General features: G+C 39.3%; 1 protein-coding gene across 5 annotated transcripts in view; it reads right to left on the reverse strand.

The window, feature by feature from the left end:
* Positions 1-7,343: 7,343 nt before the first annotated feature.
* PAX3 (paired box 3) overlaps positions 7,344-21,165 on the reverse strand; it is a 76,980-nt gene continuing 63,158 nt past the window's right edge. For 3 of the 5 annotated variants that reach the window (XM_021553660.3, XM_021553659.3, XM_021553658.3), the window contains exons 7-8: positions 20,453-20,667; positions 9,216-9,776 (exon numbers count right to left, since the gene is read on the reverse strand). In XM_021553660.3, the coding sequence (XP_021409335.2) occupies positions 9,366-9,776; positions 20,453-20,667 (626 nt within the window). In that variant the 3' untranslated portion in view covers positions 9,216-9,365. Of the gene's footprint in view, positions 8,991-9,215; positions 9,777-20,452; positions 20,668-21,165 lie in introns of those variants that run through there. The other 2 variants (XM_021553662.2, XM_021553661.2) reach the window with 1 other exon arrangement.

Genomic DNA, 21,165 nt, shown 5'->3' on the forward strand with positions numbered 1-21,165 from the left:
ACCTCCACCAGGAGTCAGATGGATGATGTGATCCAACCCCATCAGAGGCAGATGCTCATTCATCCCCCTGCTCGTCTCGAGCGGTCTGATCTTACTTTAACTTGGGGTGTTTCCAGACACTGTTTCTGCATCTTGTTGAGGGCATCAGTGTTCTGCTAGGTTACACAAACAAACACTGCTTTTAAAGTTGCTTTTTCTCTCCTTTTTTCGCCCTCCCCCAAACAGTTAAAAGTACATAATGGTGCTTTGAACAAGATCCTAAAGAGCTATTTCCATAAAGTGATCCAATTCTTTTTAGAGATGTAAGTACATGAAATTCTTCAAATGCAGGGGGACAATGAGTGAAGATTAAAAAGAAAGTAAAAGATTAAAAGGAAAAGACCATAAGAAAAACTCAAAGGGGGGGAAAAAGATCAAAAAAGAGGATTAACCATGTTACTTGTTGTTTTTCAGAAATTAAAGAAGTATGGAGGATAAGGAATTTGTTTCCTTTCGGCCCTAGAAAAATGCCAATTATGGTAGCTAAATTGCCAGGATCACATATCAGTATGCTTTGGAAATGTGAGAAATGGATGGGAAATATAAACACAGGGCAATAGCTTACAGTTATGTTATGAATTAAGCCACAAAAATATCAAGATTTAGTCACTGAACAAGCTGCCAAAGTTAATCTTTCCTGATGATCTTGAGCAGAATCAGAATAGAAGTAACAGAACTGTAGTTTCACAGATTGAAATTGCCTTGTTCTTTGCTATCTCTGGGTCCCAACACACCTAAAATTTCCGCTAAAACTCAAAGGAAAATGGGTGCACATTGGCATAAGATTGAGCTCCTTATCTATTCTGTATATTCTTTTTTGAGTTTTTTTTATATTTAACAGTAAAAAAATTAACAGCTCCAAGCTCCTCTTTGGCAAGAGCACTGGTGATATTATCCACACTAGTAGAGATTATATTTTCCTTTAGACGGGTGGTGGAGAAAATCCTTTCTTCCAGATCCTTCAAATATCTGGCATTTATGTTACCCTTTATGAATAAGGATTACAAAAGGAGGTAGGTAAGGGGTTTCTGCCACAAGTTTAATGCGTGCCTAAAACCCCAGAATTTATTTACAGAATCTCCAGGGTTATTTTAGCCAAATCAAGTATCTTTACTGAGTCTCACAGGTGGTTTTGCTGTGCTTGGTTCTGCAGCAAGCAGAACCAGCCCTGCACCCTGTCCCTGCCCCTGGGCTCAGCACCTGGCTGGGACAGGCAGAGACCTCCCACCTGAGGCTGTCTCAGCACTGGCACAGTCTGGGTCATGGCTGGCTCCAGCAAAATGCTCTGAAAGCAAAGCTGGCTATGGCAAAGGCTCACAGGAGTGAGCCCGGCAAGTGCAGTGACTGAGCAAATGCCCAGGGCATCCTGTCCTCCAGCATATCCCATTGCTGCTCACACATGGATCACCTGGGACCTCTGCAGCACTGGCAGAGCCCTGCCATGTCCCATGTCCCTGCCATGTCCCAGGAGCACCTGAAAGGGAGGCGATTTAATTCTGCACCAGGAGCCAACTCCAGAAAAGGCACATGCTGTTCCCAGCAATTCTCAAAGGATAGACTGAGCTCTACCCAAAGGCAGCACCTCTGGGAACATCTCTGCCCTGGCTGCTTCCCTCAGCCACCCCTTGCTGACCCCACACAGACGAGAAAAATGCACTTTTAGACTGAGGGGCCACAGCACCATCTCCCCTTCACCCACTGTACAGCTTCCTTGGGACAGCAACACTCATATGGAAAAACTCTATTTGGGGCTAAACCTCAGCAGCAAAAAATCCCTCAGGTTTCTCAGAGGATTCCCAGCAGGGTTCCTGCTGTCTCTGCACCCACCCACGGGGAAAGCTGTGCTGTTTCCGCTGCACGTGGCATCGGGACATGCTGGCACCAGAGATGCCAGATGGCTGTCACACACCAAGCCAGCACCAGCACCCCAGCCCATGCTGGCCCCAGTGTTCCCCAGGCCCAGCAGGCCAGAAAATGCTCCTGGCAGTGGCTCTGTGCCCTCCTCAGAGCTGTGTCAAGGCCATGTTTTGGCTGCTCCCCACAGTTGTCTCCCTTGGCCCCCCACCATTCCCACCCATGCCTGGCATGGCTGCGCTGCACTGCACTCAGAAACCCTTCTGGGCTCCAAAGGAAAAGCTGAACTCCACCTTAACTTTCCACACACGTTCATTATCCCCTTTTCAAATCAGGCAGCCATGACTGTGCAAATATTTCCCTCAGGTTTCAGTGCCAGGTGGAACTGTGACGTGAGGTTTTGGGAGCGCTGCAGTTGGTGCAGAGTCCTTGGGAAGAGCCAGGGAAAGAGAAATTCTGCTGAGCTGATGCAGGCACTGGGATAAAAGGTGTGGCTGTTGGACACCTGCAGAGTGGCAGGACTCAAGTTGTTGGAGAGCCACAAGGGAAAGGGATGCTGACACTGTTGAGGCAGGACAGCCATGAATAGACTCAGAGTCAGAAGGCTGAGACTATAACTGATTTATTTCAAAATATATCGCTCTTTTATACAGAGCTTTGTGCAGACCAACTCCATTGGTCCTGAAGTGAAAACATCTCACCTATTGGTGTGCAGTGAATGACGTACAGTAGCAAAACCTACCTATAAACAATGTGAACAAGAGAGATAAAGAACCTTATTTACATTCTTCTCAACAGTTTCTCAGGCTTCTGCCTGGTAAGAAACTTTCCATTGCTCTCTGAGAATACCCAGGATGCAATGAGGAGAAACCATTATATTAAGGGCAAAGTGTGCCTTCCACCACCTGGAGACTTCAGATGGGAAGGATGGAAAAAGGGTTCACTCAAACACTGTGTCATGAACTCCACAGAGGGGCAAGCCCCCAGTGATGCTCTATGGCCCATGCAGTGCAGAGCCAGATGCTCCCTGCAAGCCACACCACCCCAGCCCCAACAGACCCTTCCTCAGGATCAGTGCGGCCAAAACAGCATTTCAAAACACTCAGGAGATTTGTACTCTTAGTTAATTATTCTGGTACTGACCATGGGGACACTCACAAGAGAGTGGCTCCAAAGACATTTTTTCCATCTGTGAATTTCTGAATTATTAAACATCCTGGTTTGAGTGTGCAGCGTACCTGTAACCATCACCCTTTTAAAGCTAAAATGTTAGAGGTATGTACATTTGAGATCATTAAGAATAAATGCATATATATGGGGAGAAAAATGTCTGTGTAAATTAAACTGAGTCTATGAGAAAAAAAACCCAGATAATTGTACAGAGCCATGAGAAGAACTGAGACCATAATTGTGTACAGCATAAGCAAAGATACCCGTGTGAGCCCTGAAAGGAGGGGAGTGTTGGGAGAAACAAGTAGCTTGACATTTGGTTATGGCCTAAGGGACAAACTTTGCTGAGGATGAAGACACTGAATAGTTAATAAAACTTCTGAACTGTTTCCAATTCTCAGACAAGGAAGCAATAGTTCCGCTCTTACCAGCAACTGCTCTTTCATATTTGTGTATCAAGCTGGCTTTATTAAATTATTCAGCAAAGGTCAAATGTGATGTGTCTTCCTAGTTTTATTATGATTTTTCATGACATTGCCTGAGTAGCTGAATAATAAACAGTGCATGTCAAAATGCTGCAGTGCCCAAGCTGTCCACAGCCACCCTGGGTTAATCAGTCACTGGTTCTGAGGCCATGTAAATGCACTAAGCAAAGATTTAAACTGTGTGTGAACACTGCAAAGTGTTTTTGTGGGAACCATGATGGCAAAACAGAGCCAAGCACTAGCACTGTGTACACATCCTGAATTTGAAGCCTGTTTGTATGATAAATACTTGTAAGTTTTTGAACCTGATTAATCCTCTAGCTGTAGCTAGAGGATTTTGCTCCCCGACACTGATGGGAATTTCCCAGCCTGTGGTTGAGCTGCCCAGAAGTGCTGGAAGAGAACAGGGAGAGAAAATCCAACACATCAAATGGCCTCTTACCTGCAATGACCACAGAAGCAGACTGCAAGTTTTATTATTGTAGAATAGACAAATATCTTGAACAGATTCAAATCAACTCACATGCTTCTTTAAATAACCATAGGACTCTCCAGTTGCTCTAGGGAATATCTAGATGTTATTGGAAAAGCAAAAATAAATTTAAAATGGGATCTTCTAATCAGGATTCAGGTTTCCTTGCAATTAAGCAGAACATTGATGTGAGCAATACAAAAGTTTATAAATTCAAGCTGTTCCAGGTTTCTGATGGTCACATTGATATTGCCTTAAAATTAATTTCTTCTTATTTCATAAAAAGGTATCTTCTAGTAATCCACTTTATAGACTTTAAGGCCAGAAGACTTTATGAATAGCAAATGTTGAGATTGTTCATGGTTGCAAACACAGCAAAAATGTATGCTTTACACATCAGCAGTAACCAGAGATAATGCATTTCTTAAATGTGTGAGAATACATCACAGAATTCAGACATAACAAATAGTTTACATGCTGTTGTCTGCCATACTTCTGGGAAAATGCAGACATCCCTGCTACCAAAAAATATTAGTAGCATGTGATAATTTGGGATGGGGTTTGGAATTACAAAGTTAAGTAGCTGTGTATTTTTTCATTACTTTTGGAGATAGAGGTTACAGACCTGTAGCCAGATATTTTGTGTTTGAATTTGCACAGACCTTAACCTAGGAATTAAAAAAAACTTAACTCTAATGCCACACAGGTGCAGAAGCAGATTTCTGAGGACACAGAACCTGTTTGACAATCAGCTATTTTCAGTGAAGATTTGTAGATTGAAATAGGCATTTTGTGCCTTTCAAAATAGCCCAGAAAGATACATTTCAACAGCATTTGTTATTGGATAGGGACTTTTGAGCAATACTGAGTAGAAAACCCTGTGAGATCATTGGAGAAAAATGCTTATTTCTAGCTTTTATTTAAATTATGTTTAAATGAAAGATCTAGGCAAAAGGATAATAGGTGTCATTAAAAATTATTCTTTTCCTAGCCCATTTATTAATGCCCAGATAAAAGAGTAGCAATACATGCTAAAGTATGGCAAAGTGCATATACTGGGTATTGTGATGGGAGTAGAAGTCATTTCTAGATAAAGGAAAACTTAATAATAAGTTAAAAATTATCATTGTGACACAAAGAAAAAAAGATTATATGAAAATCTCTCTCTCAAAAGCTTCCAATTCCAAGGAGATGACAGACAGTTGGTTAAGCAGCTGTGGTGATTTATTTCCATCTTGTAAAATATGCACACTCACACACGGAAAAAAGGAAAATAAGAGGAGGGACCCTGAGGCCTGCCCTTTCTGCTCTCATAAGTGAGTGGGACTTGGACTCCATCGGTGTGAGCACATTCCTCCCAGCTATTGCATGGCTTTTCTGTCAAATGCAATATCCATGGCAGGCTCATTCCCCTTTGACTTAGTGAGCATTCAGGGTTCATATCCCAGAAGCACATGTGGCTCCCAAGAAGCTCTTCAGTCTTGACAGTGATAACAAGAAGGGATCAACAGTTTCCCAAGTTATCCTTATAGGTCTGTCAAAGATTTCTGCAGCACATAATAAATCAAGATACTCTTAGTCCCTCTGGCCCAGCTCCTCCCTTCCCATGACAAGAGCTCACCCCAGTTCTCCACTGCATGGCTTGACTGAGAAGAATGGATGATTTTCAAAGAGTCACAGGATGGTTGAAGTTGGAAGGGACCTTAAAGATCATCCAGTTCCAACCCCCCAGCCAGGGCAGGGACAGGCCCTTTTCTCCATGTCTCTTGTGTTTTGTCTCTCCTGCTCTGCATTAGGCTCTCACACAGGAGCCTTGAGAAGAGGATGGAGCAGCCAAAATGCCCAAAATTCCCTAACGTGAGGTCAGTAGAGCACCTCAGTGGGATTGAGGGGGTGGGGAGAAATCACAGCTCCCCCACCCCTGCAGCTGCTGGAACAGAAAAGGAAGGTGGCATTTTTAGGTCACCCTGTGATAAGAGTACACTCCTCCTGGGAAGGAGCACTCATCACCCAGTTCCAGACTGTGAAGCAAGCAGGATCCTATCCAGTGGTTTACAGCAAAGGGATTGCAAGTGGGAAATAGAAGTTTGCATGGCCTTTGCAGCAAGCCTAGGACATGAGACAATTGCCAAGGACCAAGTCCTTGGAAGCAATGTTGAAAAAAAACCCAGAAAAAATAGCAGTTTAGAGCAGGGAATAGGTGGTAATAAGAGAGTTCAAAATTTTAATTGTCTCAGAAGTTAAAAAGTGTATCAGAGAAACAGAAACTTGAAAGAAAAACAAAAAAGAAATCACCTTTCCCCATTTTTAATATTCTCTGTTCAAGAAATATATTTCTTCCTTTTCTGATGGAAGGGGGCTAGACTTAAAAGAACAAAAATTAAAATGCACATGGAAAAAAGGCAGAAAGAAATGAAAGGTGGTTGCATTTTGCAGCATTTTTGAGAGAAAGAAGACATGAGTTATGAGATTTGAGCCACTCCAGTCTGGGCCTCAGATTTGGGCCTTGAGAGGCCTTCCAGGCTCTGACACAGTTAGAAATTAAGAGTTTGTGGTGCAGCTAGAAATTGGATTAAGGTGTGATGGGGACCACTGGGCTGTCTGGGTGTGAATTAGTATAGGTTTATAGTGTGAGGTTTAGGCCACCTTAAGGAAAAGGTAAACAATGTTAGCTTGCCAATCAGAGTGCCTTTGTAACTTGTAAACTATGTAGAAGCTTATATAAACTGCCATCTTATCTCAAATAAAGGGAGAATGTTTGATTAACCACATTGGTTCAGATCTGCGTTTGTCCTGTCCAGCTTCATGTTTTCTGAGGTTCTCTGGCTTTTGTTGCATCCCCTACAAAATAATGAGGAAATTAAATGTTCACCAAGCTTAGGGTGAAGTAAAATTCCCTTGCACACTGACATGGCAGTAGAATTTACTCCACCCATTTTGAAGGGTCTTCCCCATGTCACAATCACTTTGTGCGTAGGTCTATTAAAAAATTCTTGAGGTTCATGAGGAAAAAAAATATAATTCAGGACAGATAGCACCCATAACTGACTACAAAGTCCCTGCATTTCCTGAAGCCATCCTGGTTGCCCTACTTGGGCTGGGTTTAAACCTATGTGATTTTCTTTTGAAGGCATGGCAAGGGCTTTCCCCTTGTTGGGAAGATGCACTACTGGTACCCATGGCACTCAGAAAATGCAAAATTCATTATCTCACACACAGAGTTCCACATGGCACACAGCAGTACCTGAACAGAGAGGCTGCTCAATGTTCCCCTCAGCCCAGGATGTGTGCAGAATACACTCATATAATGAATACAGTCTGCATCGAAGATAACATGGTTTATTTCTTCATGATATTCAGATTAAAATGTATCAATGTATTTATCACAATACTACATTTTAGGACAAAATCATCAGTGCTTTGAAAGTCTTCATAATGTTTATTCATTATAAATAGTAAATATTTACTGAACTTTTTACATGAAAGACATTTGTTTTTTGTTTTCTTTTTTTTGTGTTTTTTTTGGGTTTTTTTGTTTGTTTTTTGTTTGTTTGCGTTTTTCTTTTTTTTACAACACATTTTGTTGTAGAGGCTGCAACACAAAGATAATATTTCATTTTTCCATCACCCTTAAGACCGTTGTGTGAACTAACCTCTGTACTGAACCTAGTCTAACTCACTACTTCATAGTCCTTAACTCTAAAAGGAATGTATTTGTGTTCTGCCTCCCTCTTTGTTTCAAGAATAGAGAGAAATAAATAATCCCACCTTCCATCATCCACTTCCTCTCAACATCACAAAACACAAATTTATTGACATTGTAAAATGTCACAATGCAAACTTCTTGTAAACCTTGGTTCCTATAATTATACTGTCTATATTGAATATCGCTGTATAATTTAAACAGATGTGTCAAATACAGGTCCATCTCTGTCTATGTCCTGTACAGCACTAAAAAACATGTAAACGTAATCATTTCTTCCTATTGTTTCCTGAAGATGACCTTTAAATCATGATTAATAAGCTGGATTTCAGCAATCCAGCAGACTGCAACATTTCTGTATTTTATCATCAGGAATTACACACTGCAAAAATAAAAGTACCTGCAAAAATATAGTTCTGATTCTATATCTATGACTTTGGATGATCCCAAAGTTTGTGTGAGGTACACAGTATTGCACATTGCTAGGCAGTTATGAAAAATCAGTTGTGTTGTTGGTGGGTTTTTGTGTCTCCCATGTTTGTTTAAAAAGGTAAAACACACTGGGAAAACAAAAGGGTAAAATCTGGGTTTCATGTTACATAAGATCTCCTCTCTTGATAAAGCCAAACCTGTGAGTGACATTTATTGACAAGGTGATTACAAAAGCACAGAAGGTAACCAATAAGTTGCTCGGGAAGTCTTTCACACTTATCCAGCTTCCTAAGGACTGTGACATTTTCTTTTGATGGCAATTTCCAGTGTGTACAGTGAGAGGCTCTTCCAACCTTGCTTCAGAAACCGAGTTGTTTTAAAGTTAGACTAAAGTCAGCACTGGATGTCAGATGAGTCAGAGTACACAGAGCTCAACTGCTCTAAGTTAGTTTCAAAACGTTCCATTTGTCCCAATCAATGCACATTAATTTCAACAACAACAAAAAAAATGGAATGTTTGCCAGGCTGTGATGTTAAATACTGCTCTGTTTTGTATACCCACTCATAATGAAGCATGTCACATTTATTCATTATTGCTTTTGGCCTTTGTCTTCTGTATAGCTTTGTCCAGCCTTCAAAAGTCTACTAAAAGCTATGACTGGAGAGAATATAACAAGCTTGTTTCTCTCAGTGGGACTGCCCCAGTTTAGGCTGCACTGTGATGAGAAGATCCCTCATATCCAAGCCTTGGAGTGAGACCGGAAAACAAGACCAGCTTTAACTTGAAGTGGACAGTTCATTTATGCAATATCTGGCTTCAGATAATGAAAGGCACCTGCAAAAAAGCAAAAGAAGCTTTTTAAGTCATGCTGTGACAACCTCACAGCATGGGGCCATGCCAACTACAGGTTGACAATGTCATATTTAATAGTGATGTATCAAAGGAAGGGGACTAATATTTTTATTCCTGGGACAAGTTTGACAAAACTCTATGTATCTGGGATTATATACTGTAATGATTCTTGAGCTGACCTCATTAAGAACATGTGTTTCTAATAGCGGAATGCCAGCGGTTATTTCATTTTGGACAACTCTTATGTTTTACCTAATGGCAATCAGGTTTCATGTCTCAACAATTAATAACATCAAGATGTTGTTGACATCACTTAAGAAAATAATTATGCAGCAGAAATCCTGCTCGAACAATCAGCTATCTCAGCAGTGCATGGCTTTGAGGAGAAGTAGCAGTGAGCCCTGAGGATCTCTGCTCAGAGCTCCCTTCCTCACGGACAGACAGACAGACAGACAGACAGAGAGCCAGCACAGGCTGTGGGTAGCTGGGTGCCCTTCCCAGTGCCACTGTGCCGTACTCACTTTGGCCGTACTGGCCGTACTGGTAGCCCGTGACGGGGTCCATGCTGTATCCCGTGGTGCTGTAGGTTGGTGGGCAGTAGGACTGGGATGTAGGCAGGCTGTCTAAGCTCTTCATGTGCTCTAACCTCTGGCTGCAGCTGGCTGACACAGTGGTGGTGGGCTCCAGGCCCCCAGTTAGAGGGGACAGGGCATAATCAGTTTGGGGCTGGTGAGGCACACCACCGTGGTTAGTCAGGAGTCCCATTACCTAGAAAGTAGAATAACAGAAAGAGTTAAAATAGATTAAGAAAACTCCATTGCTTACAGAATCACAGAAGTTCTCAAATCTATAATTTGATTTCCTAAACCAGGTAGACTTGATACTTGAACTGTGCTTTGATTAGCTAATCCCAAGAGGAAGTAGAATTTGGTTGCATCATCCACCAAAATAAAATCTGATGGCTAACAAGCAATAAGAAGTGATATTGGGGCAAATAAGGAATATATATATTTTTTTTAAGCTTAATTTGTTTTAGAGTGCCTGATCCCAGTCCCAGCTGGGAATTAGGCAGTGTTTATTCCTCGAGGACTTAATAAAACAACAAAAATCAAGTAGTGGCTGTTTAACCATGATGTCCTGCATAATCTACAAACATAAAAGCTGTGAAAAAGCTCACACAATTCTCTTCTCCAAGATCAACAACCATTAGAATGAAATCAGTTTGGAGCATATCCCAGTAGCACTTCCCAGCTGGAAGTAACAAAGAATCCCACAGAATCTTGATGTTCTGGGGGCTGGGGAAGGGGCAGAGCAGCCACACCCCAGTGCTGCATGCCCTGTGTGCTGTAAAGAAGTGAATGTGCAAGAGTAAAGTGCTGGCCATAACACCAGTTATGGATTCCAACATCTGAGTTGGAGGACACAACAGAAAGAGTCAGGCACTCCTGAGTGACTTCAAGTCAGCCGTGACTCCTTTATTAAGCTGCTTCTACAGGGACAGCTATGAAATCAGTAGCTGAAAAGAGTTTTACTGGAAAATACATGCTTGTGCCTATAAAAGCCCAGCCCCCTAGGCCATAATTTCCAGTAGAAAAGCAAGAAAAAAATTCAAAATCATCTGCATTTTCAAGCATGGAACTACAGTGAAAAGTTCTTGTTGTTCAAAAATCTCTCCCACTACAGGTTGGTGAACATTTCCTTTCCTGGCACACCACTTTAGAACATTTGCTTACTTTTGCTGAAATAAATTTGCCTGTCAGAGCCTGACAAGCATTCTGCAGCTTCTAATGGATGGGTGAAGTACAGCTTCTGCCAAAACTGCGTATTGTGATAATTCACAGGCTGTTCTTGCTCCAAAAAGGCAATACAATTATCTGGCATGTGCTATTTGATAATAATTTTGCTTTGCAGCAATTCTTGCCATAAATTAAAGAGTGTTTTTAAAAATTTTAGTCTATTTGTTAAAGACTAAATTTGACCTCATAAGAACCCTGTTTCCTAAGGTTCTGATGCTCCTCCTGGAATTGTACATGTTTTCCATCACAAACTTTAGTATTACTATTTTTTAGTATTATTATTGTAGGGAGCTTGTGTTTCCAGCTCTGAGTTGTTTGCTTTATTGTAGGTTTGGGGTTTTTTCTTAATAAACAGATGAAACAAGATCCAGAGATCGTGATTTAGGGAGGAAAGAAGACCTGCACAGTTTTTACATGTCTGATTAGGAAAAGAGCAAGAGGAGAAACAGAGTCGTTCAGAAAGAGAAATCCAGATCCCTGCATTGAGAACACAAAATATGTTTGCATCAAATGAACCCAAGATATCTCACTAAAAAAAAAAACTGCTGAGAAAGTTACTATGTATAGCACTGGAATGTTAGTTTCTGATCCACTGAGCTGAAAAACATGAGTTTAACTGGTGATATTTGCTGAATGTTTCACAAACTGAAGTATTTATGCGAAAACAAATTCCAACTTATATTCAAAGACTGCATTCAGATCTTGAAATCTTACAACTTTTAAGGTTTTTTAATAAACTTTTGTTTATAAAAACAAGATTAATTTGGATTCAGGCTGTAAGATATTTTCTATTTAATTCAACAAATACATTCAATGCCCAAAACCTGTTAAAAGAACTTGTGGTTAATAATAAAACCACAACTCTGAAATCACCACAGATTGAAAAATCATGTTATGTATACCATTTTGTGTCAAAACTCCCTAAAAGTTTAAAATACTGGGCTCTCAAGTTTTGTTCTAAAAATTAGTTCTGCAAACTATTAAAATTTCTATTATTTTAGCAAGCTTTTCTATTGCAAAAATTCCAAATATTTTTCTTAAAACTTTGTAATTTGATATGGTCCAAAATGTAGCATATTTAATGACCTGACACTGCATCAGCAGGACACAGAATTAGAACCTATATTCATTCAGGTTATATTAATCCTGGTCCTTTTAAATTAACACTAGTAGAGTTAAAAGAAGAGAAAACTATTAAAAAAAAAAAGGGGGGGGGGATAACAGAAACATTTACATTGAAAATTACTACTTTGGGAAATATTGATGTATTTCTGTTGGCAGGAGTATCTAGTTTTGACTAGAGTTCGAATTGCACAGGGGATTATCAGAACTCTGAGGTGCACAAGCCTTTCCATTGCACGGGGCCAGGGTGACACCGACATTTACGGGACTTCCCCAGGTTCTGTTCCAAGTTCAAGGGCAGAGAGAAGGGGCTGGGCTGGGCTCATGTCCCAGGGGAGCTCTTCTCTGCCTCAGGGCTCTCACACCACTGCCTTGTCTGCCAGCACTTTTAGAAACAATTGCTAATTTGGGTAAATAACTATTTTACCAACTGCGGATTTCAACTAGAGGTTTGCTTTAATTTAATGTTTTCAATAGAATAAAACCCGAGACAAAATTATTTGGACTTTGCCAGCAAAAAGAGTCAGCTCAAAAACTTTCTGATTGGAAGCTATTTTAAAATTGGAGATTTGTCTTGAAATTTAAATCTGGGTCCAGACAAAATCTCAAATGCCACTCAAACATCAGTAGCAACTCTATTTGGATCGAGATTTCTTTTCTTTGACAAAAGAAAACTAGCATTTAGTGAGATTTACTTTAACTTTTTTAAAATTAGAAAATAATTAGGCATAATTTTATTAAGTGAACATGCACCTAGTAAATATTCTGGAGCAGAATTGTCTGAGCTGCTTGTCTCTGAGCTGAAGAAAATTGAAGTCTGAACAGTAACCAACTTCCCAGAAATATCTTCCTCAGAGGCCTTCAGAATCATCCTGCAGTTGATTAGTATCTAAATAATTCGATTTTTGGTCCTGTCTGTTTTGAGAGCTCTAAGGGAAGTAGCCTCAGGGCAGGAGTCTTTGCTGCGGTATGTGCCATGACCTTCTCACCCATACAAGGAGTTACAGGAAGGGCATGGCTAACTTTCACCTAATCAATTAGAGATCCATTAACGGGCCATGTCTGCAAGATGCTCAGCACCCTCAGCTTAGCTGCACAGGAGACACGCAAGGATCTGCAGCTTGCAGCTCAGATCTCTTGTGGGTATAAAGCAGTATAGTTCTAAGTAAACAGATATGATTGCTTTATAATAATGAAGGTAGAAAATAAATGTATTCAGTCTCTATACCATCCAAATTACTGGAAAATATGTGCTTCCTTCTAAATCACTTTGGGAAAGCTAAATTAGTAGTTATCAGCCTCTCTGACCCAGAATCCAAAGGCTGAGCTAACACTGCACTAAAGTGATACAATAACTATTCCATTTGTTTGAGAGTAGAACTCCCATAAATGGAAAAAAAAAAAAAAAGTCAGATTTAAGTTTTTTAGCTACATCTATTTTGTTCTCACCTTTTACAAAACACACACAGGAATGTTAAGGCACATCCTTTGTGCTTATACAATAAAATACAATATATAATTCATAAAATCACCCTATTAGAAAACAAAGGTTAAATTAGGAATAAATAAACAGAACACAGTGGACTGCAATAACCAAAGTGCAGAAAAGTTTTTAGAGAACACATCTGAAGCAACCCAAAATGTTCATTAGGACAAATCCCTTGCTGGTGGAGTCAGCACAGAATCACCAGCTGAGGATAGGATGGGGAGAGAACTCGGCGGGGTGAAAGCCTTAAGGCATGAACACAATATCTGATCCATTATCAGCTGCTGGAAAATACTTCTATTATCATCAAAATAAAGGCCATTGAACTAAAAAAAAAATGCTTATTTTATTGAAATGAAGCATTCTAGCTGTTAACATGGTTAGTATTTGAGAATGTAGGACCCTCCATAGGCACAATAAAATTCTCATATGTTTTAATTCATTTACGCATGCTTGTGTTTAATATGCTTTGTGACCATGCCTGCAATTAATATGATTTATGAGAAAAGAACATGTGCAATATTTTGTTGGGTACAGTGATACTATTTTTTCCCTCCTGTGAATGAAAGATTTAATGAAACAGCTCAAGGAAAATGGTTGGCAGTTAACATATTAAGTTGAACTGACAGAACCATGAGTAAACTTTAGCACAGTTAATGATATCCTCTTATCTGACCCTGACACATTTGCAGCATGTAATTTACAGAAGCTCTGTCCAGGGAATCTTGACAAATGCTCCTAACGATGTCAGGGCAATGTTCCATTCTAATGTAAAACAGATGTGGGTCAGATACCCTCATTCATCACTAACACTGAAAATTTTAAACTCCTTCCGAGATGAATGGCATTACCTGCTGTTAACTCCCTTCACTGTAGAGAAATCTCTCAAAAAACAAAATATTGCACAAGAAAGAAGACAAAAAGGATTGTTATCACTCACTATAATGAGAGATTTTAGAGGATTAATTAAAGTTAGTTAGCTATATGGATCTATATCTATAGAATCCTAGAACCATGCTGCTGATTAATTTCATATATATGAATATTTCTATTGAATACAAGAAACCTGAGAGAAAACAATTTTTTGCCAAATGGCAAGACCTGACAATCACATACTTGGTTAATGAAAATAAGACCAAATGTACTGACTTTGGACACTGATGATCTGACCCTCTGCATACTCCTAGCAAATGAGACCTCATACTGATTTCACACCCCCAGATATCACTGGTACCTACACTGGAATTAGAGAAGGTGCACTAGTGCTCATTTAGGATAATTAAGAGGATAACTTGATTCTTTCATCAAATACATTTTCACCTACAGAAAATTACCAATTTTTAAAACATTATTACAGTCTGTCACAAAATTAATGTCTTTTTAAAAGTGCCAGAACTTGGTAACATCACCAAAATAATTCCAGGATCAGCTAATTCTTGAGCCTCTGAAAAGCAACCCAATATGGCGCACAGCAACCAAAGCCCAAAGACAAACATATAATTTATGAATATATAAGCATATCTATGCAATTAAACATCTCACAACTTTTTCAGGCAGCCCCAGAGATTGGAGTCACATGACTTTAAATGCTCAATTATGGCAATATTACTCAAAAGAATTAATAACCTAAAGCCTAAATTTGGTATTAGGTTGCTCTTTGCCTGTGAACTCTCCTCCCACCTTCTATTCAGCCCCAAACACAAAAGAAGGATTCTGCTCATTATGAACACCAGCCCAGCTGTCACTAGCTCAGCTCTCACACACCTTCCCTCAACAATTGGGATGTATGGATTTGTTATGGCTGAAAGCAAAACAAACCAAAAGAGAAAAGTTAAGGTGGACATTCAAAAACATATAAACAGTCACCTGTTTATTTTTTCTGCTATATTAATCTATTTAGTAAATATGTTATACCATCTATAAATGCGTACTTCTATAAAATATAGAATATTTTATATAAATTATGAGTATATTTACAAAATAAATAATATGTGTTTTTATTTTTGCACAGTAGCAATTACAAAACTATTGAATTTCACCTATTTTACCCACAGAAACAAAACATAATTAACCCCATTGTCTGACCTTCTGGTTTTAAATTTAAAAAAAAAGAAAAAAGAACAAAAACTTGTATTCATGAAGATTATATCATGTGAATTAACTTTCTTACTCACTAAGGAATCCATACCCTGTCTCATGTTCTTAGGTCATTAAGCAAAGAGCTCTCAAAGCCAAGCTCATTGTGCCAAAGACCGTGAGCTTCTCATTGCTGTGGGACTTGAACCCAAATTAAATGTTTCTGTGGGCAACCAGCTCAAGGTAAGCCAACAGAAGGTATAGGGAAAAGTATAATGAATTAATAGTTGCTTTTTTTTCACTGCTCTTTTCCCTCTTAATGAGGGAATGGATATTTTTAGCCCTGGTTCCTGTGCAAAGTTAACAAGACAATATGAACATATCTGACTGATTCGACAGCTGCCATCAGTTCCATACGTCAGGTTAATGAGAACCAAGTGCTCTCAAAGACTTAAGAGAAGCCCATTGCCTAAGATCCATCTCGCCAAAAGGAGTTACAGGGTAACTCTTAAACTCAGGCAGTGAAATGTTTTGACAGCAGAAGAAAGAAACCTTGAAACAGCTTGAATCTCTACTACTGTTCACAGAAAAGTTTGGGATTTTCTTATCAAGATTATTCCTGAGCTCCAGATAATGGCATGAAACTCCAAACTTTGTTAAAGACTGTTATGATTTTCTACATAGCCCATTTAATATTCAATCCACTTCCATTTTAAAACTGCAGCCTTTAAAGCTATAGGTTTGATTCAATTATGGGGGGAGAAGGCAAGGAAGAGGAAAGAGGAGATCTGAGAAGTTTTCTAGAGGGCAAGGAGGAAAAAAATTATGCCTAGCAGGACACAGGTTAACCATGTTTGTTCTTCTCCCAGTAAAATCTTAAAACTGAAGTACTGTTTAAGCCTGGATTATCCTACAGGTTAAGCATCCTACAAGTTAAATATTCTACAGGTTAAATACAGGAAGCACACGGCCTCCTGGGCAGCAATTCCAGCAGAGTATTGCTGCTCTGCCTGGATCCACAGCAGCCAGAGCAGCACTCTCTAAACCAGCAAATGCCTGACCTGGTGTAGGGCAAACTCTGCTGCTGACACTAATAAAAAGCACATGAGGAGGTCAGGGGATGCCGATGTACACCGGAAAAGCCTTTTCCCTTATCTTAAACGAAGCAGTTCAAAATACTGATCTCCTGTCTTTAAAACAATCTGCCCTTTACCAAGACCATACACCTGCAGTTGTGAGACAAGTGTTTCTGCAGTCATTGTTCTGCTTCACAGCAAAAAGCCACTGATGGCCACTAATCATAAAGTGCCATGCCAATCCAAAAGCATGCCTAAGTCCTGTATACATACATTAACATCCAGATATGCTATCCCCTCATAATTCTGAGTTAAAAAACATTTGTTAAAAGAAAATTCACTGAGCAACTAAAACCTAATTTGAAAAGGAAATACAATATTCCCATAAATGTATGCATGACAGGCAAGAAGCTGCATAATAGGCATAGAAAACATAAAAATATGCAATTTACATATATTACACACTAATAATCTCTTTTCTGACATTATATTTAAAGAGCCCTGGCTGAGATATCATGCTTGCAGTTGAGTTGCTTTTTCATGAAATACAAACACTCCAGGCTGCCATCTCCCCAAGACATTAATCCCTGACTTTTTCCAGAAAAAGTCAACCCGTTGCATGCCTGCAAGACCGAGGTTCTCTCATCACATCTAGGTAGCAATGAATAAACCAGATGAATAAGGAGAATAATCAGTCATCTGAAGGATATCTGCAGATCTTCTCTTAATGTTAAAAAGTATTAAACTTTTTAACTTAAACTGTTAATTAAACTTAAACTGTTCTCTTATATTTTTAAATAAGATCAACAACTTTTCAACACAGAGCTTGCAAGAGACAGATATGTAATGGAGCATTCTGTTTCCTAGGACTCAGAAATACAGTCCACTCTCACCCCAAAATTCAAGGCTAACACAATAAAAATAAAATAACATCACCTTAGGTGTCTCTGCTTGTCCCCTGCCTTCACCAGTGCTTGCCTTAAACACCATATTTGTCCATCACATTCAAGAAAAAAATTAGAATGGAACCATTGTACATAGAAAATAAAGCTTCCCTGGTCTTTGTGTCAGACCTTCATTTGTAATAAATTGATGACAAATAGGAGAGAGAGGTTTAAGTCTGCTAAGAATATGATCCTGTGTATCTTAGTATTAGATTTAATCTGTATGTTCTAAGGGTGGTTTTTTTTATTAATCACAAAATATTATCTGGGCTTCAGACAAATCCCCCCTCCCCCCTCCCTGCTACAGCTACCACAAATTCAGCTTTAGACTCAGTTTGTCAGGAGCACTTGCCAGCAAGGGACACATGGATGGGTGGAAACATTATGTTAATTGCTCACACACCCAGATTTATTGTGGTCAAAAATGCACTGGCCAGTAAATGGACCCTCTTTCTTTCTCATCTAAATTCCATGCACACAGGCAGGGCAGTGCAACATGCCCACTCAGGAGGAAAACTCCTGCTTCCCTTTCTCATGAAACCCAAATGCAGAGTTAGCTTTCAACTTTACCTTAGCCTCTCTTTCAGCACCTCAGGAAGAACTCTGAGGAAGCATGGAGAGGGGATGCACAGTGACACAGCCAGGGACATTTCACACACCAGCACTGTGACCAGCAGCTGAGGCTCCTTTGGGCATCAAGAGTTTCACTGGTTTGCTACAGTCCCACAATTTGTTGCACACAATTTACATCTTTGAGGTTGTATTACTGCATTATGTAAAAATAAAATTTGAATGTGTCACTTTATATATGTCCATATTTTATGCATGTCTCTAACTCATTGTTCAGGCACCAAAACTTATATAGAGGAGTTGTTGGCAATGCCACATGAATTCAGGTCTGGGTTTTTCATTTGTTTGTTTGATGGGAAGATTTTTAACCTCTGTTGAAGGTAATCATTTAGTTGCCAAGAAGTTGTTCCAACTCTAAATGGATATAAGTAATCTCTATGCCCTGAGCAATGAAAGTATGTTAACTTTAAAGGGATCAGCATCCCTCTAAATCTTGCTCTACCTATTGATAGAGCTGCTGGACACAGCCAGAAGTGCTAAGCACTGGGTTAGAAAAAGGTTCCAGAAGACTAAGGAAAACAAATAAACAAACAATAAAACAACAGAAGTCTCCTAGTGTAAAGCCAGGGCTAGGTGTAAAAAAGCACAGAATCTCCTTTTGATTACATCAAACCTCAAATAAGCAAGACTTTGGCAGGAGGAGGCCTGGCCTCACATTTTTGTCCCATTTTACCCAGCCATCACAAGATTTCTTTACTGTTGTGCCCACTTCTGTGTCACAGACAATAAAAGCTTTGTGAAAGGGGAAAAAAAGAGATCACATTTTCCATAGCCAGAACCAACACACATTTAAACTGACACAACAACTACTTTTTATGGATTAACATTGAAAAACAGATAGATAATTATGTCAAAAATGTGGAAGCCTTGCACATTATGAAAGTAGCCATTAAAAAAAAAAATGAACAACTAATATAATGTCATGGATTTTGTTGAAGTTTGCATTTAGAAATCAGTATTCTTTCAAACAAAGTCTATTCAAGTCTTGTTGGAAGTACATCCGTTTGTTTTTCTGTTGGTATTTTTTTCCTGAGGTTTCAAGCCATGAAGTTTTGTACCACATTCTATGCTATAGGAATCTGTGAATCTTAATTACATTTACCGTTACAAAAAAGGGTTTATGAACTTTTGCCTTTGGGCAAAAATGTTTATTTCATTGCCTTTGTTATTCATTCTTTTCAACTCCAGTTCCTTTGAACTTTTCAGCTGCACAGAGTTATCACCGTTGCACAGGAACCAGGAACTGCACTCCCAAGATGCAAACCACAAGTTGAAGAAAACGAAGGAGGCAAAGATATACGAGTCGTTATTTTGGCCACCCTTTGTGCCATTAAAATCTCATTTTCTGCCTATTAGAATGCCCTCTCCCTGCCTAGGCAGTGGTGATAGTCAGTGATTAGTGTGTAATTGAGTATAATTGTCTTTTCACTTTTCATTTGTGTCATTCTGAGCTTCTCTCTGTTTTTCTAACCACTGAGAGGAAAAAAGGGTAGAAAGCAGATAAAGCTGTTAAAACTCTCACTTTCAGCCCTGAAGAGATTCCTGATTGTAATTATAGATTGCATCTTCTTTGTGACTCCTCAGAATTTAGTGGACATCTCTTTCCAAGCACCTGGGCAAAGCTTTTGCTAATAAAATAAACTACCATCTATTCAAGCTTTAACTAATAATGTCAGCTTCAGACAGATGCCATGTGTAGGAAAATTTAGCCAATCTTTTGACACTCAATTATCAAGGCAATTTATTAACCTGATTTCCCTAAAAGAGCTCATGCAAATTAGAAAAACAATTATGGTATTCATGCATTTATATATTGCCAAAGAGCAGTAATACATCCAATTTATGTATTTATAACTCGATTATAGCTCATCTCAATACACATTTCTCCTTGGAACTCTCCTCATACAACTTGCCCATAATTTTCCTGGACCACTTGGTAAAATCTTGATGAGTTTATTCTAATTTTATTCTCAGAAAAAATAAAAGATCTGTTTTCTGTACCTAGCCATGGATCTTCAGGAGAAGAGCAGTACGTTACAAATGCTTGACAACTGGATGCAAACATGAAGTCTGCATGATTCCATTATAAATCAGTTGAAATTAAATATAAGCTATGACTCTTTATTCAGCCAGTAGGAGGGAAAAATGTAAAAAAAAAAAAAAAAAAAAGGAAACTAGCAAACTGAAATCATGTGGCTTATATAAAGAATACATTATGGTTTAAATTTGGCAATTCATTATACTGTGGCCTGAGGGAATAGACTCTTTGGTTCTGGTATACAGCAAATCCTCTGTCTGAAAACACAGGACTGACCTGAGGTGAGAGGCCATTGCCAATGGCAGGGTTCATGGGATTGGAGGGCCCGGACGGAGGCACAAAGCTGTCTGTATAGCTGGAAAATCCGTGCCTGGTGCTGGGCAGGCAATAGGCAGAGCTGCTCTCTGGGTTCGAAGGGAGGCTGCTTTGGTGTACAGTGCTTGGAGGGAGAGGCTGAGGTCTATGGACGGTGCTGCTTGGATCAGACACGGCTGGAAGCAGAAGAAACATGTTGATATGTTTTCCTCCTTTACTTCTGGCATAATAAGTTCATTATGTGAAGCTCAGCTTAAGAGAACTTCATCAGAACCTGCATCTAAATAATGGTTAAGCAGAAAAGTATATCTATAATTTTGCTGGATATTTAACCAGCCTGCGAGTTTAAAGAAAAAATTCTTTAACAGACTTTGAATATCATAACAATAGACATGGGGTTTTCAGACAACCCTTAGTGAGCTCATATTGTTAGCAGTATTTTTTTAATATGTCTATATTAAATATAAAGGAAAATATTTATTTACTTATAAGACCAGCTTTCGCCTCCTGCTCACAGCTCAGAAATCCCACCATGGGTTGTATCAAGTCAAGCAATGGATGGGAGAAGCCCTGGGCTTTGAAAAATTCTCTCAATTAGAACCTCCACCAAGAGTTAGGATGCAAATCTCAAGGAGGAAGCAACAAGAGGACATAACTTATTTTACAAAATCTCA

Source organism: Lonchura striata, chromosome 10 (assembly GCF_046129695.1).
Source record: "Lonchura striata isolate bLonStr1 chromosome 10, bLonStr1.mat, whole genome shotgun sequence".
Lineage (NCBI taxonomy): Eukaryota > Metazoa > Chordata > Aves > Passeriformes > Estrildidae > Lonchura > Lonchura striata.